General features: G+C 47.3%; 1 protein-coding gene across 2 annotated transcripts in view; it reads left to right on the top strand.

The window, feature by feature from the left end:
• Window positions 1-25,439, top strand: part of AUP1 (AUP1 lipid droplet regulating VLDL assembly factor) — a 240,716-nt gene that overhangs the window by 60,174 nt on the left and 155,103 nt on the right. For both annotated transcript variants that reach the window (XM_069632508.1, XM_069632509.1), the window contains exons 4-6: window positions 11,592-11,779; window positions 12,437-12,509; window positions 13,620-13,693. In XM_069632508.1, the coding sequence (XP_069488609.1) occupies window positions 11,592-11,779; window positions 12,437-12,509; window positions 13,620-13,693 (335 nt within the window). The remainder of the gene's footprint in view (window positions 1-11,591; window positions 11,780-12,436; window positions 12,510-13,619; window positions 13,694-25,439) is intronic.

Genomic DNA, 25,439 nt, shown 5'->3' on the forward strand with positions numbered 1-25,439 from the left:
ATGCATGTCCTGGCGATGCCTATTGGGCAGTGAACTTCATCTGCACAATACAAGTTAATTATTCTGCCTTTGCCCAGTTTGTCCGTTGGTCCGCTTTGGACTTTTTTGACATGATGGACATGCTATCCTTGGATAAACTTACATCGGCCTATTGAGAATTCTCAGAAATGTGCTGATTCTCCTCTACATTGGAGACCCCCAGCGCTTTTGCTGGACTCTTAAGACTTTGATTTTTTGCCTGCAGAGGGAGAGACCCTTTTCCCCACTCTCTCGTATTTTAATGTGATTTTTAACTCTTGTTTCTTTTGGTTGTGGAGTCTGACAAACTCCATAGGCATCTTTTACATTGTGTCACACAGCACCTTCAGTGACGAAGGAAAGTCTTCCAGATTTCCCAAAAGTTTAAATTCCTTTTCTTGGATAAACTGTTTCCAAAGTGAAATTGACTTTACTTACACATGTAACTTTATAGACCAAGCACTCACTCTCTTACAATAGGGTGCTGGAGGGGCTACTTGTTATCCCCTTTTGACTAGCTTCTCATATAACATTTTTTTTTACCCTTTCCTCGATGAATGGCTGGTGGCAGTGGTTTACTTTTTTAAAAAAATGTTTATTTTAACCCAAGGCAGGACGACAACCATATAGCATCAACAAGGCATGAAACACATTTTCAACAATCCCCTTCGACTCCCACCCCCCCATTCTTGGTCCGGGGCCTCTCCCCCCATCCCCTCTGGAAGTTACAAGGGTTTGTCCCGGGTGAAAAGGTCGGATTGTGGAAAATTGGTGATAGGGGGCTCAGTCCTCTCAGAATTCCCTTTTCGAGGGTATTGGGTCCTCCAACGTATTCCATATCTATGACGGTAATCACCACAGCTGTGCAGCTTCAGAAAACTTTCTGTGTCGATACGCTGTCCTCAAGCCGACGTCACTGGATGTTATAAGTAGGACGCACAACCAACTCTTATTAGTAATTAACTTTTAAACCCTCTCTTTTTTAGGCAAAAGGTCCAATCCTTTCAAAGTCTTTCCCTTATTCTCAGAAGTGTGGTCACTAGGGTCTGGTGTGGATCAGGCAGTGTCGGGATAGGCTCCTAAGTAGCAAAGGTCAGAGTTCCTTAGGAATACTGTTCAAACAAGTGAGAATTTTAGAGTTAGTGGAGGGTCCAGGGGCTTCACTGAAGACACCCTAGGAGGATTCCAGCAGTGAGCCTGGATGAACTGCATGACAGGCCTCCCTATCCCAGAAAACACCCTAAAACTACACAATAATCACAAGAGACTTATACCCAAGGCAGCACAGAAGATTTAGCAGCAGGACTACTTCAGAATCTGCAGCCAAAAACCTGATTCCTTGTTGTGGTGACCGAAAACAGGACCTTGGAAGGAACGTTGTATCAGGGATCAACGAGGAAGGCTCTAGGCAAGGTTTTTCCTCACGGCTGGATGCAGCTTTGTGGATTTGGCGCCTTTTCAGGAGCATGGATGAGACAATATTCCTGGTCGGATTCTCCTTGTTACAAAAGGTGCAGCACTCTGGTGAGGGGACGTTTCGGATTTGATTCGTGTCTCTGGAGATCCAGCAGGATGCCCATGAAGTTTCAGCGAGATTCGGAAGACTGTGCACCACACAATGGCTCGAGGTCCCAGGGTATTGGGGTATTACAGCCCTGCAAGGTCGCAGCACGGCATGGGATTGCTCAAAATGCAGGGTTTCACCAGGCGCTCATCGTTTTCGGAGTCCCTGGCTCGATTGGAAGGGCTACAGCGGGCTCTGGTTACTGGAAACAGTCTCAGCCGCTTTTCCTTACTCATGCTCTACGGCTTTGATATGATAGATTATTTATAACGCGCTTAATACCCAGAGGTTTCTAAGCGTAGTCCCTAGGTACCAAACGTGTGTTGTTCCACGTCGTCTTGCTTCCAAGGGGAACAAGTTGCCCCTGAGCTATCCTCCCGAGGCTTTGGCTCCAGTTGTCTACTTGTAGGTTTGGAGTATTTAACAGGAACTACAGCTCAACTTCTGCATTCTCTCCCTGCATTTTACAACAAGGGACAGTCTGGTAGTCCAATCGAGACATCCACCATGTCCCCCTCAACTGGGATTTGTCCCCATTCAGGCAAGGAGGAAGACAAAGGGCTGTGGAGTTTTGGACTCCTCCCTCGCTTCCCGACGCTCAGACAAGACTGGAGCCTGGGTGGGGTTTCCAATGGGACTCCTGGGAAAGATCAATCGCACAAAGGAATTTCCTGCCCTGATAAAAAGGGATCACTGCCACCAGCCATTGAAGGTAAGCTTATCCCTGTAACAGAATTGTTAGTTTTAGTGTGAAAAGGGATACATGGCATCTCCCCAGCACTCCACATAAAGTGGGGGGGCGCGGGTGTCACCTAATAAAATGAAAAAGGGATCCAAAGATCCTTTCTACCCTTGGGAACTGTAGTTCTCTCAAGGTTAGCCAGAGAAAGTTAAAAGGGGAACGCCTAGGGCAACACAGCAACAGGCAAAATGTTGTCAAAGAAGTTAAAATTAAAAAGGCACTATGGCGAATCCAAAAATGAAACCCATAAAAATAGTAAAGCTGAGTGTGGAAAAAGGTTCCCACTCAGAGGTATAGGAACAATAATCCACCTTTAAAGTAAAAGGTTCTGGGGTTCACACAGGTCAGGAAGATTTACCATTACTATGAAAATCTTACTTAACACTTAATTTGATTATTTGCAGTGGTGGCCATTGTCGCTGCTAAACACACACTGCAGTAAGCATACAAATGATATTCATGCGAGACCTCCGACCACTCGGTGGGAGGTCCTCTTGGCCTCCTTCCACTCGAGACCATCATTAATGTCCATCTGAATGCCACGATCTTGGTCCAGGGCCCTCAGCCCTGTCTCCTATTCGATAGTCGTCTGTGTCTCATCTTCCTTCTCCCGACACTTCTACCAGCACCTCTTCTACCAACACCTCTGGGTCCTGCACCACCTCCTTCCGTGACCTCTCTGGCACCCTCATCTTCTCTGGCTACCTTGCCATCTTCTACCTCCTCTGCCCATTCTTAGGCCCCTCCACCACCTCAGCAGGGCGTATCTCAAGCCTGTACCCTTGCACGTAAAACTTTCAAATGTGGCAACCTGCTCCACATCTCTCAAACACTCCTCTGACATATGCCACTGCCTTGAAGAAATTCACCTGGATGGCCTACAGAACATCAGTTGTGTTAGCAGCAATGGATGACCTTACCATTATAGTGGGGCAGTTGTTGGCTAGAAAGCAGGTGCCACCCCCCTCTGCGCCCCCCGCCTTCACCAGAAAACACAGAATTAAAGAATCAAAGAACACATTTGAAACTGCACTTTAAATTCTCCTGGAAATGCAGCTGGCACAAATAGTTGGCTTTGCTACACAAGTAGGGAAAAGAGGAGGCATTACCTTGCACCATTAGTGTGTCTTTAAATAGAATAGACTAGGTGATAGGAAAGCGTGTACCAAGATAGGGACTCGCAACACTAGTAGGGCATTAGTTTTTTTTTTTAATTTGATTTAGTTGAAAATCCAACTTTACAAATATATAAAATTCATCATTTAGTAATATCGTATGTTGCATTAACATCGCATATATGCATAAATATTAATAAAACAACAAAAATTGTAACATAAATTCAACTTATTCACTTCAAGATCATTTAAAAGGAAAAAAGAAAAAAAAAGAAAAATAAGACTTTAAGAATGTTTAGCAGATCATTACTCTATAATGAGAGTGCATGATTGATGCATTTTACATTCATGATTAGAATTTCGCTCATACGGGAAAGCAGCATCAAGAATATGAACAGTTGCAATTCTAACCGAAATGTTTAAAGTCCCAAATATTTCGGCCCAGAATTCGTTATCGGTTCTTTGAATACATTATTCAATAGGGCATTATTTCTATAGGTAGGGTCATGTTGCAGCATACCGATATGGACAAATGTCATGCACCAGGCCAGTAGGCCGCAAATAAATCCAGGGCTAATGTGTGTTGCAGAAGAAACCAAAGTGACAAAATGCCATTTTAAAAAATTTCACCAGCAGAGAATTCAACTGTGCTACTTTAAGAAAAGCCTAGTTGAACACGCTTGAATAATCGGAGAAAATGATGTAGCCGGCTTCACTTGGTGACTAAGCCAAAGGAGTGGCAATGCTGAGCTGTTGCAGGAGTGCACATGGCGGAGTAAGATATTATTGTGTTCGGTCAGTTGTCGGATAAATCAAGTTACAAAGGACAAAGCAAACCGTTTGAAGTTTAAAACATCCTTGGAAATCAGAAGTTGGTGACGATTCATATTTTCTGCGCCCAGCTAGGCGTGAAGGGAAGATGCAAGAAGCAGCTAATGAAAGAACAATTCAATGCTATGATGAAATCTTAACAGGGTGAGAGTAGGATGACGCTCTGAAATAATTATTCAGAAATGTCAAGAATAGGATGGCGACACAAAGGCCTTGAGCATGGTATAGGAGGTAACCTGGGCTATTTGATTTAATTAAAGTGACACGCTCACCCCCCCCCCCTCATATATGATGAGGTAGCACCTTTTTAGGGGAAGGTCCATGGGTGGGGGTCTTAGCTAACGATTGTCCAATCCCTAGCTACACATACAGGTTCCATATGTAGCTTAGTTGTGGGAGTCAATGAGCAGGAGCAATACGTTTTCATAACTGTTGACATCACAGGGACCCTTCTGTACTATATAAACTCCTGTTATCTGTTCAAACATTGGAGAATTCTGGAGTGGTAGCTTGGCTTTCATCTTGATTTTTCACCAGGATATTGCAGTACTAGTTACCCTACATTCAGCATACCACACTGCTCTCTTTGACAAATGTCGGTTAGAGGAAAATTTGACCTTTCATGACCCTCTTATGATCAGGGACAGGCGGTTCGGCAGGCCTTATTTTGCTTTACCCGTCTGCTGCCTTTGATTCCATCGATCATGGGACTTTGGTATCCAGGCTGCAGGGATGTCGGGACCAGTCTTGGACTGGTTCTGCGCTTTCTTATCTTCAGGTCCAAATGGTTTCTCTTCCTCCTTCTATAGGTTCTCAAAAAGGGCTGAATTGTAGGGTCCCACAGGGTGCTGCCCTGTCTCCCCCTGTCCCCACTTATTCAGTCTTTTGGGGTTTCAGTTCTTTTCTTATGCAGACATCAGTCATCTTTAGGATGGACCTGGACCAGACTGCGACTGCGGCCCAGCTGAAGCTGTCTCTGGATGCGTTCAGGGTCTGGATGGAAACAAATGTGCTAAAGCACAACAGTGGTAAGACCGAGGTCCTGAGTGTTGGACCCGCCGGAGCTGCTACTAATTTTACCTCTGATTTCTGGCCACTGTTAATGCGACTATTGCCAGCTCAAGTGGAATTGTCAAGGAACCTCAGCGTAAAGTTATGTTAGTGTTAATCGGACTTTATAGATAAAGACTATCTGTGGCATTGGCTTTCTTAATTTGAAGCAGTTAAAAGTCCTTTTTGGGATACAGATTCCAAGATGGCCGTGTGTGGGTAAGCAATGAGACCCCAAACTCCTGAATCGCGGCAGCTACCCAAACCCCCCCAGACTCTGCACCGTAGCGATTTAGCCCAAAGAAAGGGGGCGCTCCAGCTACATTCATCAGCAGGCCCCTCCGAGCTGCCGGCCTGCACGCTACGCACTTCACGAGGGACTGAGGCCCTCGGACCAAACGGAACACACGGGGCACCGGCAGGCTCATAACATTGGGCAAACACTGGCTCTGCCAGACCGAGCACCTCCCCTTGCATCGGAGGCCGCTCAGTAAGCGGCCCTTCAGGACCGGCACAAGGGAGAGGCTGACACTGCTACCCCTGCAGTACGCCCAGTCTAACCTGAGCACCTGAGCAGCCAATCCCTGGGATGGGAAGGGTGCCGGGGTCCCCCACGGAGCCGTGGATGTTCCAGGCAGCCCATCAGGACTGGAATAAGGGAGAGGCTGACAGTGCTGCCACGCCCAGTGGACCCGGAGCGGCCGATCCCCAGGATGGAAAGGGCGCCCGGGAGCCACGGATTATCCCGATGGCAGGGTGCCCCCTGAAGGAGCAAACGGCAGCAGACATATGCTGGCACGCCACAAGGTTGGGGGGAGACTGGGGCCAAACGGAGAGAGGCCCTGGAGGTGTGGTCCCCTGCGCAAAGACTGGCTGGGCAGTTCAGTCCTCCAGAGGAGGAGCAGCGGTGTCTGGGGAAGCAGTGGAGCGAGGGGGCCGACCGCCATAAGTGCAGTGGGGATCCCAAGAAGAGGCCCAGTGTCCCACAGAAAGGAGACTGCAACATTCGAGGGGTGGCCAGTGCTCGCACCGGCCACCAAACTGCAGAGAACCCCTGGCCGGCGAGGACTATTGGGGGCAAGGGGTCCTGCCCATGGTGGCTTCCTCCAGCCCAGTACACTGGAAGACCCAAGGGGTAGAAAGGAGGGCCAGCGGAATACGCTGGTGCCCAGAGGCGGGGAAAAGACCCCAGCATCTGGCAGCGTGACCCCCCAAAGCGCAGGAGGGCATGCAGACCCTAAGGGTACACAATTCAAAAGAAAGGGCGACGCCCATGCTCCGTTCCTGGGGACACCACACAGAAGACTAAAGCGCCACATTGATACGCCCGGGGAGTCCAAGGCCAACACAGCTGGCTGGCCCCGGGACTAGCGAAGGCAGACAGGATATGCCAGAGGCGGCACAGGGCCGCCACCCTACAATTCAGGAAACAGCGGCCGAAAATGCTCTGAGGCCAATTCGGTTTCCGGCCCCTGCTGAGGGTAGACTGGAAAAACACAGAATAGAGTTCTAGTGAGTGGACACCGGGATGTCCAGAAACTGGATCAAGGAGACCCTGTCCACCCACAAAACCCTAAAAAAATAAAATAAACACGAAGCAACTCTAGCGCAGACATGGGCCAGGGAGGCGGATGCTGTGGGGAGCCACACAGCAGGTGACTCTGCTACGGACACTGAAGCGGCCGCCCCACAGGAAGATCGTGACAGACTGGTGACTCACGCCTCCCTCAAACTCCTCCTGATAGAGCTAGTAGATAAGATCACTGCGGCGGGCCAGAAGAAAATGGACACGCTGAGAGAAGATCTGGCTGAAGGAATACAGGATTAGAATTAGAAGGGACATTAACAAAATCGAGTAGAGTGAACACCAACGAGAGTGCCATTCAGGACCTGACAGATTATGCGCGGAAAGCCGAATCCCTCCTGGAAACTCTTGCAGTGGCACCCATAACCTCGAGATACAGACTGAGGACCTGGAGAATAGGTCCAGGAGACCCAACATCTGGGTTAAATGTCTGCCAGAACAAAAGCTAGACCTAAATCAGGTGATGAAGCTCATCTTCGGGGATCTTCTGGAGGTAGAAGCGACCGAAGAGATCCAATTCGACAGGATGCACAGGGTAGGCCTGCTGCGACAGGAACCAGGGGCGATGCCGAGAGACGTCCTGGTGGCATTCCACAGCTACACGCTCAAGGTTCGAATACTAGCCAAAGCAAATAAAAGCCAAGCAAATCACCTATAGTGGGGCGAAAATATTCCTTTATTAGGAGCTGTCACAAATAACCCTCAACAAAAGGTCTCAGTCCTAGACCACCTGAGATAACAAGTCAGATACAGATGGACTTACCCTTTCGGACTGAGTGTTGCATGGCAAGGGAAGCAGCACAAGGTCACGACTTGTGAGCAGGGGCAGCCCTACTAATAGACTAAGGTCAACCCTTGCGCCCCTCAACCACCACCCATCACAAAGCTAGGAGAGCATGGGAATCGTCAAGTGTAGCCGAAAAAAGCAAAGAAAGGAGAAACCCACCCAGCTCCCAGTAGCCCGCCAAACTACAACGGCAAGAATTTGCACAAGGTTTGTGGCAGCGAGGTAACTGAGGCAATCGCCTGGGGAGGACGCACGCAGAGATAAGTGCTGTTCTTTAAAGTTAGAACAGTTCTTTAGAAGTTTCCCGCGAGGAGGGGTGGTGGTGGTGGTGGTGGTGGTGGTGGTGGTGGTGGTGGTGGTGGTGGTGGTGGTGGTGGTGGGGAGGGAATGGAATGGGAGAGGGGAAAGGGCAGAGGGGGAAATGTGTCTTGGAATGGGATTGGGATATCCCTCGTGAGGAAGATACTGGGGGGGTCCATGGAGGTTCAGCATCCGGGTCCACACGGCTCGAGGGGCTTTGAGCCAGCTGAGGAGTGAGGGGGTCAGAGGGGGAGAGGGGCAGGGGTGTTCTGGGAGTGGAGGATGCAGGTGGAGAATTCTTATGACGGGCACTAGAGGGGGGCCCTAAAATCCAGTCTCAGAATAAATGGGGCCAGTAGGAGGGCAGGGGCAACGAAAATGGCGGACACATCATCTGAGGGTTCGCTCTCTAAACGTGAATGGCCTAAATTTCCCGACCAAAAGAAAGAAGATGGAAAGATTTGTGAGGAGGGAGAACCTGCATATTCTTGCATTGCAAAAGACTCATTCATACGCGGGACACAGAGGATAAAACTGTGGGGATATAGGAGAATACTCCAGGTCACGCATACTACCAATAACTCATGACCTCGCTCTCCTCTTCCTCTCTTGGCCCCGCCCCTCCAGCCATCGCTCCCTCTCCTTTTTCTCTCTGACCACACCCAACAATGTTTCTAGAGCTATCTATGAAAGTGTCGTCCATGCAGGTGCTACCTGTTCCTCCAGAACCATTAAGGACCATATTGACACCCTCGCTCGAGCCTTGGCCGATTTCTGCAATCACTTTTGCCACTGGAACTTTTCCCTCAAGCACTCCCTTGTGCACATACTCCTGAAAGCCTTCTGGCAATGCTTACTGTCCGGCATTCTACCACCCCCATCTCCATCACTCCTTTCCTGGGAAAACTCCTGGAAAAGCTAGCCATCTCCCAACTTAATCTCAACACTGAATCAGTTGGTCGTCTCCATGACCATCAGTCTGGTTCAAGAGCAGCCAGAGGCACGGAAACTGCTCACACTAACCTTGATTCTAGCCTTCCTTCTGTCCTCATCCTCCTTGCAGGGACGACATTTCACCGAAATGCTAGGGGCAGCAGAAGTGACATCACACGACCCTTAACATCACAGGAAGTCATGTCATTTGACTCACTGGACGCGATGGAACAACCTTTCACTCCTTGACAAAACAGGAACTGGCATCACATAGCATTACACTCAAGTACACTGAAAATAGGGTAGAATATAACTAATGTGATCTACATTTCGTACAAGAATGGATCACCATATGTATCACTAATATCGGTGTACAGGCCAATATTACCAAATCCGTGTGAACGCAAGCGGATGTCCAAAGCCAAATGATAGTGATGGCTTATTATATAGCACTTGCGCTTAAGAGCTTCATATAGAACAAATACACTTACAATATCACCCAACCTGTGTTGGTACTAATTTATCATCCTCAGAAGGATGAAAGGCTGTGTTGGCCTTGCTGGGTTTCAAACCTGAAACCTGCAGATCACACACATTGCAGCAGCAAGTGCTCAACCACCTGAGCTAGTTTACCTGCTATAGTAAAATTAGCACTTGCATGTCTGAATGTTCTCAAAGTCAGAAAGCAAAATTACACTCTGTAGTGGATACCATTAAACGGTTAACTGAGATTTCATCTACTGTTTCCAAGAGCAGTGAAGTGAAATTGACTTTACTTACATTTTGTAACTTTCTACACCCAACACACACTATCTTACCATAGGGTGTTGGAGGGGTTATTTAGCATCTCATAACATTGTTACTCTTTATACAATTAATGGCTGGTGCCAGTGGTTTACTTTTTACTGCGGGCTGCTTTCAAAGCCACAGTTAAGGCACCCATGGGTGCCCATTTTGTCAAAATGGGCCCAGTCTTTTTTTGCCATTTCTTGTTGGAAAGGTCCTGCTTGAGATTTACACCCCGCGCCAAACCAGGTTTGGTCCCTTCTTTCATTTTGTCTTTGGCAGGATTCACAAGTGAAACCGGCTCTGGCTCCAGTATGTTTGGCAGGGGCAGGAAGTGAGGGGGGTGCCTGAAACTCTGTGCTTAATCCCCTTGGTTACAGGAATGCACCAAAAAGGTGATTGGTCAGCTGGCTGTTCAGCAACGACAGCCACCCTGCCGTGTGATGGACAGCAAGGCTGGAATGAATGGGAGAAACTTTCATAATAGGTGAGGCTTTTTGGCTTGGAAGGCCGAGTCGACCACTGGACGAAGCGATCTGACGAAGAACTTGGAAGAGACGCCTGCTGCAACTCCTGGACCGTTGGTTTGCCCGGTGAAGCCGTGCTGCTGTGCTGTAGCTCAGAGAGAAGCCCTGCAAGGACGACTTCTCCATTTGATTTGGTGAGACCAATCGACTCCAAAGTAAGCCCGTCTGGACATCCTCTTGGAGCTGCTTGCTGGAACCGAAGTGCCAGTTAGAGGAACACCAGACTGTGTGTTGCTTTTAAGTCCGACCCGAGCGCTAGGAAGATCCTCCTAAATCCCTGATGCAGGACTGACCAAGCCTGAGCCACCTCAACGGAGTGCTGGACCCCAGATGCAAGGAAAGTCCAGGGAGTTACCCAAGAACCACGGTGTTGCTATTTGTTATCCGAAGCGAGGAGCTGAAACACAAAAGAACCGCTGAATCGAAGTTTGTCCATTGCTGTCGCTGACCTTTCCATTACAGAGCAGGAGTCCCCAGACATCCTCCCTCTTGTCACCACGACTGAGGCCCAGGATCTGCAGAGCTGTAGAGGAAGAGGAAGCCAGCTGGAACCAGTTCTTCTGACCAGAGGTTCTGTAAAGTCTAAGAACTTACTTCTTGTTGTGTAGCCTTGCTTGTTCTCAGTCGAGACCTGTCTTGGTTACCTTGCAGTGTTGCTATAGCTTTGTCCCCCACAACATCCCAAAAAAGGATCACATTACAGCCACCAGAAAAAGGGCTCACTCTCTCCTGATTGGAGAGTCTTGAAGATGATCCTTTATTTATCACCCACAAATGTTTGAGTAGGACTGCCCCAGAAAATTGAAAGAGCAAAATCCAACAGAACAATATGATCCCTCCATGCCCACAAACTAGCCATACCAAGAGTGAAAAGAGCCCAACTGGGGGGAGGGGTAAGCTTTCCAGCAGTTGCAGTTAACCACTTGAACTCCCTCCATCAGAACTAAGAGCAGAGAACTCATACTGGGTCTTCCGAAAAACCTTGAAAACCTAGCTGTCTGCCTAAACTACTGTCTACCAGGATATTACCCTGCATGCAATGTCTTGAATGTCCTGAACTTCTTTTTTCTTGTCTTTTCTCAATGGATTACTGATATATACACACCTGTTATGAATCAAGCTTGTGTATAAATGTAACTGGTCTGCAACAGCGCCCCGGTGCCTGAGGGTTCAGGTGCTCTACAAATGAAATCAATAAATAAACAAGGGATGTGAGGAATGTAGAACCCTAGTGTCTTGATGCAGTGGTAGATGGGTTGGCTGAAAGCAGGTCTACACACTTAACCTAATGAAGCCTGGATTTCTTCCCTGTATATTAATGCTCTGTGCACCCCTCTCATTTTCTCTTTGTAGCCCATGCTGAATGGAGTGCCTGGCTTTTGGTGCTGGGCTCGGGGCTTCATGGAGCTGGGGACCACCTGGAGCCGATCAGAGCTGGTGGAGCACTTGAAGCAATATGTTTCCCAAGAGGGCAGCCTCCCCCTACTGCTCTTCCCAGAAGAGGTGGCCACCAACGGCAGAGTCGGCCTGCTCAAGTTCAGGTGAGTGCCGATGTGCATCCTTGAGAGGCACTACGGTGTGCATCTGCCGTTTTATTGCAACACTTGGTGATAGTAAAATCCTATAATTTTTTTCCAAGTCCTCCGTTGCTCCCTTATCCAGCATATAACCATTGCCATGATTTAAAGCTCACTTTCTGAGAGCAGCAGTATTGTATGACCTTATTGTGATCTCCTTCCTTCTGGACTTCCAAGAAGTGCCTAAACGTGAATGCTGTGATACTAGAATGTTGGCCCTCTAAACCACGCTTTGGAACAGACCAACTGCTGTGATGGTCTTTAAGAGAAGCTCTGTGTCCAGTTGGCCATGGTGCCGTAGTGACTCGATCCTAAGTGTGCCTCCCTGTGTGCTAAGATCTGCTCGGCCATTGGCTTGTGTGATCTATGGTGATTTTCATTTCCTACTGAATGACACTGGTCCTGTTCTCTAGTGCTTACGTTGATTCCTGTCTCTGCAGTGTATTCTTTTGGTTGCCTCCATGCAGGTGTGCCAGTATGCTTTGCTCCGAATTGCTTGTTCTTGTAGTTCTGCTTGACATACATGTGTAATCTGTGCCTTGGCGCTGAAAAGACCTACATATATTGTTTTGTTTTATCACAATTGCTGTGTAAGAGGTTTTCTTTGTTTTTTTTTTCTAGCTCATGGCCATTTTCTATCCAGGACGATGTTCAACCAGTAGCAATGCACGTTCAGAGACCATTTGTAGCTGCCGTGAGTGTGCGCTTTGCTGTGAAGAGGGTTGCAGGATTTTTGTGGTGTAGAGTTTTTAGTGAGGGATTCAAAATGGGATGTGTGAGTGCAGCGGACAGTGCATAGTTCCTCTGGGCCACAGCAAACAGAATTTGGAGACCGAGAAGAAGTGAGTGGGGAGGATGGAGAATTGAACCTGTGATGCTTACAGTAAATGGGTACACCCATTGGCTGGGCAATATGAACATTATGGAGGATGCTGCATGAGATGAACACCTTAAAGCAGACATATTATGAGCACAGGTGGGATTTCATTAGTCAAGATTTAGAAATGTATACTGGGAGCAGCAGAATGATGGCGCTGAGCTGGCATATAAGTTGGCAAAGATTTAAACCTCCCAACATAAAGTATGGTATGGTAGGAAAATGTACAAAAGACTGCCTCTTTTAAACAAAAAATTGGTATGGGAGGTTGTTGCACTTGCGCAATCAGAACCTCAAAATGCAGAGGTGAGCACAGGAATGGTGATTGGAATCTGGTGATATCTGGCAGGGCAGAGAAGGACCTTGATGTTTATGGAGAGCCCGTGTCTGGGCCCTACTCACTCCCCCCCGTTGACCCCACACATCTCTCTGCTAGGATAACATATCTATTCCTCTAATCTTATTTGTTGCAAGCATTTTAGTTTCCATCTCCATGGTGAATTTATTTCCAACTCTCTACATCTTGAGTGTTTGTTTCCTTGTCTTTAGGATTGATTTGCCACTCACCTCTGGGTCTTACCTCGCTCCTCTCCCTGTAGTTTGGCACCCTACTTGATATCTAAAGTTTGCAAACCTGCCCCCCTTCACTGATATCCCCTCACTCCCCTTGTCAGTAGGAGCTTGCACTCCATTTTATCCATCTGCAGCTCACCATAGTACCTTGTTTATTGACCTGCTTGATTGCCTCTATTAGAGCCATTCATTTCCTTCTTAGGCTTTACATAACATGGCATACTCTCCCACCAACCCCCACTGATGATCTGTCTTTTCTGTCGGTTCTGTATTCCTTTTCTCTCTTGCACCCTTCATCGTTGTGTGGCTTGGGTCCGATCATCTCTCATGCTTCTCTTCCTCTTTTCTCCCCAGAGTTTGCCAGATTCCTCTTTCGTGACAGAGCTGTTTTGGACCCTGTTTGTGCCCTTCACAGAATATCAAGTAAGGTACTAAATATCTCTCACTATCATGGGGTAGAAGGGGGGTGATTATAAGCTGGAAGACTGTGCCACTGTTGTCCGATTCTGTCTTCCCCCATAAGAGTTCTTCTTGGAATGAGACGACTTCTGTTTAATGGGCTTGTGTGGGACTTGGGTGACGATGCTTAAAAATGTACTTAACTGCTGTTAAACTTAACTTTTACTATGGCTAGTTAGTTCTGGAACTGTATAGGGCTATTCAATTTAAGATGTGTTTGAATCAATTTGATCATGTGATCTGTTCCTTTCAGGCCTTTCTGTTACAGTCTGTAGTATCTGCTATCTTAAAACCTGTCTACAGCACTAGGGCCAGGATTCCTTTCACTCCTCTGGGCAAGGTTCCCCTCAAAGGTTCCCCTCATATTGTATAAGGGCATTCCTTTGTTACAAGCCCAGCTCTCCTTTTGTAAGCTTTCTGGATCTCATAGAAGTTGCAAACTAACCCGTTCAGAATTTTATAAACGTGTGTTCTTTTGAAAACCTGACAATCTTGCAGCGCCTCCCCTTTCTCATTGCCATCATCTCCTCCCTCCCATGCTTGCTTCATTTAGGTTCGTGTTGAAACGGAATTACATTTTGAAATGTATGCATGCCCTTTTTAGGGCCCACCTAAACTATATGCTTTTTCCCTTTCTCTTGTTTGTATCGGTCCATTTTGACTTTCTTTTCTGGATTACAGTCCTATCTTTGGTGTTCAGAGGGACGTTGTTAAAGCAGAACTCCTATTTTGGGGGATTCTAGGGCCAATCTTTAGGATTCCTCAACATTTTGCTTTTTTGTCTTTATTTCATGGATCACTCATTTTTTTTTTTCTGGCCAGAGGGACGACTTCTTACCTGCTCTTTAAAGTCTGAGGCAGTACATAAGCCCCACTCTTGGTATAAGGCTGTAGCACCTGAGGATTTTTTGGCAGCTTGGACAGAGCAGACAGGCTTATCTTAGGAGGGAGAGAGGGCTGTAGCTTGGTACAAAGAAATAGTAGCATACGTATGGTCCAAAGAAACTCCTATACTATGTATTGTAAAAATAAAGGGTTTATTTAAATACAAGTAGACCAAGATAAATCTTGGGTAAATAATTACTATCACGTTTATATATACGTTTATATATAAACACAATTATAAAAACAAATTCAATACTTTAACCTTATTCATAATAGCAATCAGCAGTTCAAGGTGAGTCAAACCTATAACACATTCAGAATGTCAGCCAACTATTCATGGGGAGTAAAACCAGGTTATATATACTTTTAGAATACAATCAGTAATTGAAGTGTAGTTGATTGTGTCCGTCATGTAGTGACACTGTTATGAAATCACATAACATATCACCCCTGTATACTTCTTGCAACATTACATTTTAGAACTCAATTCAGAGCTAGTAAAACAACTCGTATACTTTCTGGAGGGGTCTTAGCTACTCGATTACCAGTTCTAACCCGATTTCTGAATGCAAGGGAGAATTCTCATTTCTGTGCTTATTCCCTTCAACCATGGAGATCCCAAGCTCTTTTGCTGGACTTGGGACTTTTTAATATTTTTTTTTAATTCAATTTTTATTGGTTTTTCGAAAACAGCATAGGTACGCAAATTACAAGATTTGGGCAATCGCCCTCAACAAATCAAACTATAAGCCATTATACCTGCGTTTGTTCCCCCCACACAGTATCTCTGCTGTCTGCTTATAGAAATGATGCGGCACAGGGCAGCGTCAATCCGGGTTTTCTCCGCCAGTGATCGACCGTTATAAGTTCCAAGGCCATTCGTTCCATGTCGGGGCTTGATTTTGGGCCGGGCCAAGGATACTTGAGGGTCTCAAGACGTGGCCTGTGTATTGCTAAACACCTCTTGAAATTGCAGCCAGTCTGTCTCTATTTGGGTGCTTGAGCCATGTAAAGCCGCAGTAAGTCTTTCCAAAAGGAATAGGTCTTTGGCAATCATCACCCATTCTTTCTTCGAGGGGAGGGCGGGGCCTCTTCCACGTTCTAGCGCGGGCCGCTCTGCTGCCAACAGTAGGGAGTGCGAGAGGTCCGGTAATTTTTCCCAGTGGTCATCCTTATGCTGCAGTCCAAACAGTATCAACATCGGTTCCAGTGGGAGCACACCTTCTCCCGCTTCTTTCAGCCAGCTAAGAAGCCTGGAGTGAGAGACATTTTTCTCGCTCTCGTGTTTTGACCTGATTTGGATTGTTTCCTTTTTGGAGTCCAACAAACTCCATAGGTATCTACTTTTTATATGGTGTGAGAGTGCAGCTTCAGTGGAGTGTCGCAGTGAAATCCTTTGGATTTCTCATGACGTTTAACTACCTTTTCTTAGGTGAACTACTGTTCCCAAGAATAGTAAAGTGAAATTGACTTTACTGATTCTCTTTGTAGGTCCAGCACACACCATCTTATGTGGAGTGCTGTGGGGGTTAGTTACCTAGTAGCCCCTTATCCTACATTCTCATGTAACATTTTTGTTACCCTCACTGCTTTTAATGGCTGGTAGCAGTGGTTTACTTTTTCCTGCCATTGTGCATTTCTACTGCCGGCTGAACCCTCAGCTGCAGTACAGCACCCATGGGTGACCATTTTGTCAAAATGGCACTGTCATTTTTCGCCATTTTCTTTGTGGTCTTTATTGGGTTTTACTCTGTGCGTTGAGACAGATTAGAGCACTTTGTCTTGCTTTTGGTGTGCTGCAACCCTGAAGCCAAGATTGTATGCTGTACCCTTTGGGTGCACTACAACAACCCTGATCTCGTAGCAATAGGAACCAAACCTTTGGTACAGGTCTGTACTACACAGGTTGGTAGTGTATTGTGCAGCCAGGCTTATCTCAAGAGGGGTCAATGTGCGCATTAGGGGAATTGGAGATTCAGAGGCAAGTATTCAAATACACTCTTAGACACAAGGTTTCTTGATTAAACAATTATGCATTTATTTAACAGTCAGTTTGAGTAAGCCTTCTTCAGAGGGGGCAATATAATAGTACCACAATACACTCCAAAATACACTTAGTTTCTCTAAATCAGCAAGTACCCATTGGGGATGGCACACAGACACTGCCTACACTATCAGGTGACTTCAATGGTTAGGACACTGTGGACATTAATATATCACTGTTGCATTTAGGGCAATACTTAGGAGTGTGTCAAAGAAAAAGGTTACTAGAACACAACAAGAGATTTCACAAATATTCTGAAGCAGGTAAGTACTTTTGGTAACCCCCAATGCAAAGTAAGTTGACCCCTTCCTGGAAGGAAGACCAAACACACAGTCAGAGGGAAGAAGTCATTCAGGGAGCCAGGCCAATGTCAATTGGGCAAAAGTCTTGCTGGTACTCTTGCACAATGTTTTAGAAGTCTTTGTCGAAAAGAAGAAATCAAAGCAGTGCCACAAGCTGATTAGTCTTGTGAGGTAAAGAAGCTGTTAGCAACTCTACAGAAGCAAACAAGACTAGTCACAAGAGGGAAGTTCTTAGACTTTACAGTACCTTTTGGTTAGAAGAACATTTCTAGCTGGCTTCTGCAGCTCTGCATAACCTGTGTTCCTGGACCTCAGTCGTGGGGACAAGAGGGAGGACGTCTGGAGTACTCCTGCACTGCAATGGGACAGTCGCCAACAGAAAAGGACCAACTTCTATTCAGTGGCACTTCACGGTTTCAGCTCCTCGTGTCTCAGCAAACGGCACCACTGCAGACTCTTGGCTTTTGAGATGGGCTTTCCTTGCATCTGGGGTTCAGCACTCTGAGGTGGCTTAGACTCGGGTCAGTCCTGCTTCTTGGAGTCCGGAGGATCTTCCTGGAGCTCTTGGCCAACTTAAAAGCAACGCACCCAAACTGGTGTTCCTCTGCCTCGCGCTTTGGTTCCAGCAGCAACTGCAGTGGAAATACAACCAGCTTCGAGAGGATGTCCAGGTGGCTTAATTTGGAGTTGCTTAGTCCACCACTCAAGGGGAGAAGTCGTCCTTGTAGGAGCTTCTCTAGTCAAGGCGAATTCTGAGCTGCTGCACAGCGTCAGGGCTTCACTGGGCAAACCAACGGTTCAGTAGTTGCAGCAGGGTTCTCTTCCAAGTTCTTCTTCGGATTCCTTCGTCCAGTGGTCGACTCTGCCTTCTAAGCCAAAAAGCCTTGCCTTTTATGCAGGTTTCTCTTCATTCCAGCCTAGCTGTCAAATCACACAGAAGGGTGGCGGTTGTCCTGTAACCAAGGGATTAAATAAAGGGAGTTTCGGGCACCTCCCTCACTCCCTGCCCCTGCCAGACATAGTGGAGCCAGAGGCGGGCTTCACTCGTTAATCACGCCAAAGACAAGATGAACAAAGAGACCAAACCTGGTTTGGCGGTCAGAGTAAATCTCAAGAAGGACCTACCCGAGAAGAAATGGCGAAAAAAAGAGACTGGAGCCATTTTGACAAAATGGGCACCCGTGGGTGCCCTACAGTGGCTGCGAACGCAGCCAGCTGAAAAAACACAATGTTAGTAAAAAGTACACCACTGCCACCAGCCATTAATTGTAGGAATGGGTAACATAAAAATGGGAATACCAAGTAACTCCTCCAGCACCCTATGGTAAGATAGTGTGTGCTGGGTCTAGAAAGCAACACATTGTAAGTAAAGTCAATTTCACTTCACTGCTCTTGGAAACAGTAGTTTCACCAAGAGAAGGTTTTTAAACCTTTGGTAAATCTAAGACCTCCCTGTGCCACTGCACGGAAGGTGCTGTGTGACACAATGTAAAGATGACTATGGAGTTTGGAGTCTGACAAAGTTAAAAAGAACACAGAATTTAAATAACATTAGATTACATGAGATATAACATTAGATTACATGAGATAAAGTCCTAAAGTCCAGCAAAAGAGCTGCGGGTCTCTCTAAGGTAGAAGGGAATTAACACATTTCTGAGAATTCTCCCTGACAAAGGTGTTTCAAGGGAAGTAACGGAGCCTATGACTATATTGGAAATGCACTAAGCAGTTTGAGGCAGCACTATCCTATTGCTACAAGTTTAGTAGAGCAGCAGCTGTTCAAGACAAGTTAACATAAGAGTGGCTTCATGCAACTCCAAGGCATATATTAACTCTAGGTAGTTTTAGGTCTGTATAAAGCAGCTCAGGGGAAGTAATCCCTATGGTACACTTTAAGAAGAACCCAATGTTATTCAAGGTAGGTGACCCTTTTGATAAGCGTTTACTCATTCATTTAATCAATGATGAAACAGTACCAACACGTATTACTTTTCAGAAGGGGGGGGGGAAACCCCATTTAAAGTGAGTAAAGCAACTGCTATACTTTGTAGATGTAACGCTCACCTGATTCTCGCAGAGGCGCCGGTCTTGACTGGGCGACTACCGTATCTTCAAAGGTGATGTGCAGCACCCGATTGGCTCTTTGGGCTGGACCTCTGTGCCCTGTATGCCTGACGTGCAGAGTAAGATGTCTGCAGATAGAAAATACGGGGTTAATGAACTGGGGTTATTGGGGTGTCCCTATCTCTTTCCTCTTCTCCTCTCCTGTAGACCCCCACAGGTTAACGCTCTCACCTTAGGTAAGTGAATGCCGAGCTCTCCATCTGCCTCGGGGCAGGGTGCTGTAGCCAGTTTCTTCACTGGATAGGTAGCGCAGGCCTCTTGACTTCAGAGGACTGCTTACCGTCGTTTACTGCACGAACGGTAAGTTTCGAGTAACTCAAATGTCTTTAAAGTCTTTAATAATGATGTCTTTTGTTTTGCAGGGTTCCGGCGATGGCGGATGACGGGCTGAAGTGAGTTGAAGATGGAGCCCGTGTGATGAATAGAAGCGCCTGGAAGCACGTAAGTAAGCGCTTGTTGCCAGCTTCACAAAGCGCTCCAACTGTCTTTTTATTTTGCAGGTACAAGTTCGCAGCGGCTGCAGGGTGCCGGGATACCCACTGGGTTAGATGTGGAAAGGAGTAATGGCACGTGAGTATTTTAGTTCCCCAATGTCTTTAAACGCACCTTGTTTTGTCTTTCAGATGCGAGATGCAGCGCCGACGGCCTCCGGAGCGTGCGAAGAGTAGGTAAGCCTTTGCCTTTCAGATGCCGGAATGCTAACCTGTTCTTTCTTGTCTTTATAGGTGTTGCTGAAGACTGGATTCAGGATGGTAAGCCTTTTTCCTTAGGCCCAGGACCGGATGCAGAAGACACGATGAGCGTTCTGCTGCAGAGGGTGCAGAATAACGCAAAGCAAGATTCATCCACCGGGTGTGGTTTAAATAGCCTCCTGTAGTGCTTAGGTGTCTCCTTCCACAGCCACGCCTAAGTAAGAAAAGAGTTCCTGGTAAAAAAAGAGTTCCTGCCTTCCAGAAGAGTTCCAGTGTTCTGAATCTATGGAGTGGCTCCAGCCCCACCCAACAGGAAAAGTAGTTCCAAACAGAAGAGGATCAGAGGCTCAACTGGCAGGCAAGTAAGCAGTATGGTCTGCTGCAGGTAAGTCCACCCAAGCATTATGAGCCCGGCGCTTCCAGCGCTGGGACTGGGCATATTTATGAGCCTGGTGCCACTGGCGCCAGGACTGGGTCCAAAAGGTCCCAATTGGGACTGGTTGGCACTCGTAACCTGGCTTATGGATCTGCTTCCAAGGGAGTTGGGAAAACCCTGACCTTTTGGAAGCAGAGATCATGACAGTAGAGGGCACTTGTATTTGTTTTATTTATATAGCACAGACCAGGCCCAAGGGCAACCAGGCGCATAAAGCATGACATATAGTTACAGTGGTTACAATAAATTGTGAACAAGATATACAATTGGCATTACAATTCAGAGCAACACAACACACAAAGCAGTATCTTTGGCAGATAGCTATCACACTAATTGTTTGAGCAAGTACTTTTACACTAGTGGTCTAAGAGCCAGCTTTGTAGGCAGGTGGAGGACGGCAAGTTCCAGAGATCTTCGTCTTCCTTTCAGAGTTGGTTGAGTGTTCGGGGAATTCTATGAAGGCTCCATATATGCGTTCCCCTTCACCTAGGAACAAGGTAAAGCAGTTGCCTAGTAAAAGCAAAATGTTCTGGGGTTGACACAGGTCAGGAAGATTTATCCTAGATAGGAAAGACTCAACCCAACATTGACGTCCGTGGATGTTTTGTCAGCAGCGGGAATCCTGTGGATTCCCTGTCCAGGCTCCAGAATGTCTGGAAAGGCAGGAAGCAAGGGAGGAGTCCAGAACTCTGCAGCCCTTTGTCTTCCACCTTACCTGAAAGGGGGAAAAACTCCCAGTTGGGGGTGGTTTGGCTGTCCTGATTGGACAGCCAGACCAACCCTTTCTGTAAAATGCAGGGGGAGAATGCAGAGGTTGTGCTGTAGTTCCTGATAACTCCGAACTTGGAAACTGCTGACAAGTCGACCAATTGAGCTGAATCCATAGAGGTAGATTAAGAAACCATGCCTGAGATGATTGCCAGCGTCCAGAGGGCCTGCTGTGTATCTTGAGCCTGCTGTTGAACTACCTACCAAGCAACCCGGCGACTCCGAAGACCACAAGCCCAAGCGAAGATTTGTTAGGAAGACTTGTCAGAAATGTGCTAATTCCTCTCTACCTTTAGAGACCCCCAGCTCTTTTGCTGGACTCTAGGACTTTGATTTTATACCTGGAGAGAGTGAGACCCTTTTTTCCAACTCGCTCATGTATTTTTTTTATGTGATTTGAACTCTGTTTCTTTTGGTTGTGGAGTCTGACAAACTCCATAGGCATCATCCTTTACACTGTGTCACAGCACCTTCAGTGCAGTGACACAGGTAAATCTTCTCAGATTTCCCAAAGGTTTAAAAACCTTCTCTTGGATCAACTTCCGTTTCCAAGAGCAGTGAAGTGAAATTGGCTTTACTTACACTTTAACTTTCTAGAGCCAGCACATACTATCTTACAATAGAGTGCTAGAGGGGTTACTTAGTATCCGCTTTGTCTAGCGTCTGATGTAACATTTCTGTTACCCTTTCCTCGATGAATAGCTGGTGGCAGTGGTTTACTTAACTACTATGGTGAGCTTTTACCGCGGGCTGCGTTTGCAGCTGCAGTAAAGCACCCAAAGGTGCCATTCTTTTGTCAAAATGGCCCCGGTCGTCTTTTCGCTATTTCTTTGTGGAAAGTTCCTTTTTCAGATTTATCCTGCACGCCAAACCAGGTTTGGTCCCTTTGTTAGTTTTGTGTCTGTCGGGATTCACGAGTGAAGCCTGCATCTGGCTCCAGGGTGTCTGGCGGGGGCAGGAAGCGAGGTAGGTGCCCGAAACTCCCTATGCTTGGTCTCCTAGAAGACAGGAATGCACTCTTTGGTAATTGGCCGACTGTCTGGCAAGGACAGCCTCCCTGCTGGGCGACCGACAGCTAGGCTGGAATTAATGGGAGAAATCTGCATAAAAGGCAAGGTTTTTTCACTTGGAAGGCAGTCGACCACTGGACGAAAGAATCCGAGAAGAACTTGAAGACGCATGCTGCAACTCCTGGACCATTGGTTTTCCCGGTGAAGCCCTGATGCTGTGCTGAAGCTCTCGACTAAAGAAGTCCTGTAGGGACGACTTCTCCCATTTTTTTTTCTTGGTGGGACCCATCAACTCCAAAGTAAGCCACCTGGATGGACATCCTCTCGGAGCTGGTTGAAATGCCACTGCAGTTGATGTTGGAACTGAATAGCCAGGGAGCGGAACACCAGATTGTGTGTTGCCTTTAAGTTGACCAAGAGCTTCAGGTAGATCCTCCGGACTCCCAGGAAGCAGGACTGACCTGCTTCAGAATATTTGTGAGATCTCTTGTTTTGTTCTAATAACCTTTTTTCCTTTAACATAAAGTCTGATTCTAAATGCAAACAGTGGTATATTATTGTCTAGTGTCTTAGTTACTAAAGTCACCTGAGGGTGTAGGAAGTGTCTGTGTGCCATCCCAACAGGATACTTATGATTTAGGAACATTGAGAGTGTATTTTGGATTGTATGGCGCAGAAGACATTAAAGAATTGGGACCATTTGGATTCCACCGATGGGGCTTTACCATGAGTCGCAGCCGTGATCTTTTCCATGAGAGATATGTCCTTGGCAGTTCTCACCCAGTCACTTAAAGTTGGGAGACGCATTCTCTTCCAGTGTCTAGCCCTTCGGGCCCTTGCTGCCAGGAGCAGGAAGTGAGCTAGTGACGGGAGCTTTATCCATTGTTCATCTCTTTCCTCCCGGCCAAAGAGTACCCAACACCTCTGTCCAGACCATCTGCACCTTTCGGCATGACCACCACATGTGCCAATAATTGGCTCTTCCTCCATTCCCCCACACCCGTGCCAGCAGTGGGGATCAACCGATGGGTATATCCTAGCGATGGGACACTTGGTCATACTGCCATCTGTGTAGCAATTTCACTGCGTGCATCTTGTATTGGCTTGCAATCGAAGTCTTGAAGGCACGCACACATCTGAGCCCAGAGTCTGTCCACCTATGTCACGACCCAGGTCCCTCCCCCATTTTGCTCTGAGATTGTCACCTCTCCCCTAGGTTCCAGTAGTGTCCTATAGAGTGTGGAGATCAGCCCCCTCATGTCGACACCAGTGTCCAGGATCTTCTCGGCCGGAGTGAGTTCTCTCCAAATCAGGGGTTTAAGCTTTGCGGCTGTGAATATATTAGTGAGGTAGAGAAGGAGGGGACAGGCGACCAATATTCAAGGCCTCCTCGAGGCTCTGTATATCAATGAATTTGCCGTCCCTTATCAGTTGACCTATTCTGGCAAGGTCCGCCTAGAACCAGGCCTGATGATGCTCTACTTCGTGGATCGAGTCCCTCACTGTCAGCGGCCAGATGTGCCTCATCGGTGAGGGCCAGGTGGTAATTTGGTCCGCTCTAGTTCCTCCAGCTAGGGCCTCCCACATGGTCCTCAGGAATGGATGGTCTCTAATTCGCCTCAGAAGCTTTTTAATGGGGACTCAGAGCCATACGGCCACTGTGACTGGGCGCAAGTGGTAGTTTTCAAGATAAACCCATTGCTTGTCCTTGTCCTCTCTTAGATGGGGTGGAGGGGTCAGGGCTCCAGGTTGTGCCACTCTGTAATATAATTGTAGGTCTGGGAGCCCCACTCCGCCCTTTTCTTTGGGGATTGTGAGTGTCTCATAACCCACCCTGAGTTTTCGGTCTTGCCATATAAATCTCAGGATACAGCGCTTTGCATCCTTTAAGGGGGCTTCAGGGGACCTGGTGGGGAGCATCTGGAAGAGGTAAAGGGCTCTAGGGAGAAGGTTCATCTTTATCGCGTTGAGTCTCCCCATCCACGATATCTGTCCTTTGCCCCATTTCTCCATCTCCACAAACAGTTTATGAAATAGTGGGGGGCAGTTAGCCAGACCTATATCTTCGTCTACTCGTACTAGGGTTACACCCAGGTATTTTATGCCCTCTAACTGAATGTGCAGTCCCAGGGATTTTAGTTTAAGGTTCCTCGCTGTATCTGGGGCGAAGGGGAAGACCTCTGATTTACCCACGTTCACCTTGAAGCCAGAGAAGCGGCCATAATGGTCTATAACCTGTAGTGCTGACAGGACTGACTGGGCCAGGTGTCTCAGATGCAACAGTATGTCATCTGCGTAAAGGCCGATTTTAAAGGTTCTCTGTCCTACGTCTATCCCTTTCACCCATTCTGACCCTCTGAGTTACTCTGCCAGGACTTCCATGGTCATAGAAAAGAGGATCTGCGACAGGGGGCAACCTTGTCTTGTCCCCATCAGAGTTGGAAGCTACGGGAAAGCCACCCATTAACTCTGGCTGTCGGCTTTTCGTAGAGGCCATGAATGGCCCATTGGAGTCCTTGATCCAAGCCAAATTTTCCAAGTACCCATGAAGGAAGGCCCAGGTTACCCGGTCAAAGGCTTTTTCGGCATCTATGCCCACCAGTATGGGGTTACCCTCCTTGGTCGCTGCCTCACGCATTAGATGTAATGTCTTTCTCATTGTATCTGCTCCTTGCCTCCCCTTTATAAGGCCCACCTGGTCAGAGTGGATACGCCTGGGCATCCAGTCCTCCAGTCTTGTGGCGATTACCTTAGTAAAGAGTTTAGCATCTACTTTTAGGAGTGAGATGGGTCTATTTTCCCTCCTTGGGATGACAGTAATTGGTGCCTTTCCCTTTTCCATAATATGCGTAAATAATTCTGCCAGAAGCCCTGAGAAGGTCTTGTAAAAACCTGGCGTAAACCCATCTTCCCCGGGGGCCCTCCTTATTTTCAGGTCCGCTATTGCCGCAAGGACCTCTTCCGTGGTGATTTGGGAATCCCACTCCTGGCCTCTCCCCTCTCTTGAGCACCGGCAGGGTTACTCTCCCCAGATAGGACTCTAATTCTTCCTCATCTGATCTTTACTCTTCCCTCGTAGTAGTTGGAGAATTCTCCCGCTACAGCCTCTGGTTTTGACTCAATCCCATCCTTCTTCCACCAGACTCCATCAACCCACCTCTCTGCCCGTTGGCCCCGGAGTCTGGCCGCCAACATTGTCCGCCTTGTCCGCCTTCTCATAGTATCGCTGTTTCAGGTAATGGAGACTGGAGACTACCTTTCCCATCTCTACCTCTTTTTTAGTTTGTGTCGTTTACCTTTTGCTGTTTCCAAGTCTCCTCTCCTACTTTCCTCTCCCTTCAAGCCTCTCCAGACAGCAAATTCCCCCCCCCCCCCACTTAGCTTAAGGGCCAGTAGAGTCCTGATTCTTCTCTTCGCAGCTCCTTCCCTCATCATGGTACCCTGCCAGGTTGTC

Source organism: Ambystoma mexicanum, chromosome 6q (assembly GCF_040938575.1).
Source record: "Ambystoma mexicanum isolate Mex_15411 chromosome 6q, UKY_AmexF1_1, whole genome shotgun sequence".
Taxonomy (NCBI): domain Eukaryota; kingdom Metazoa; phylum Chordata; class Amphibia; order Caudata; family Ambystomatidae; genus Ambystoma; species Ambystoma mexicanum.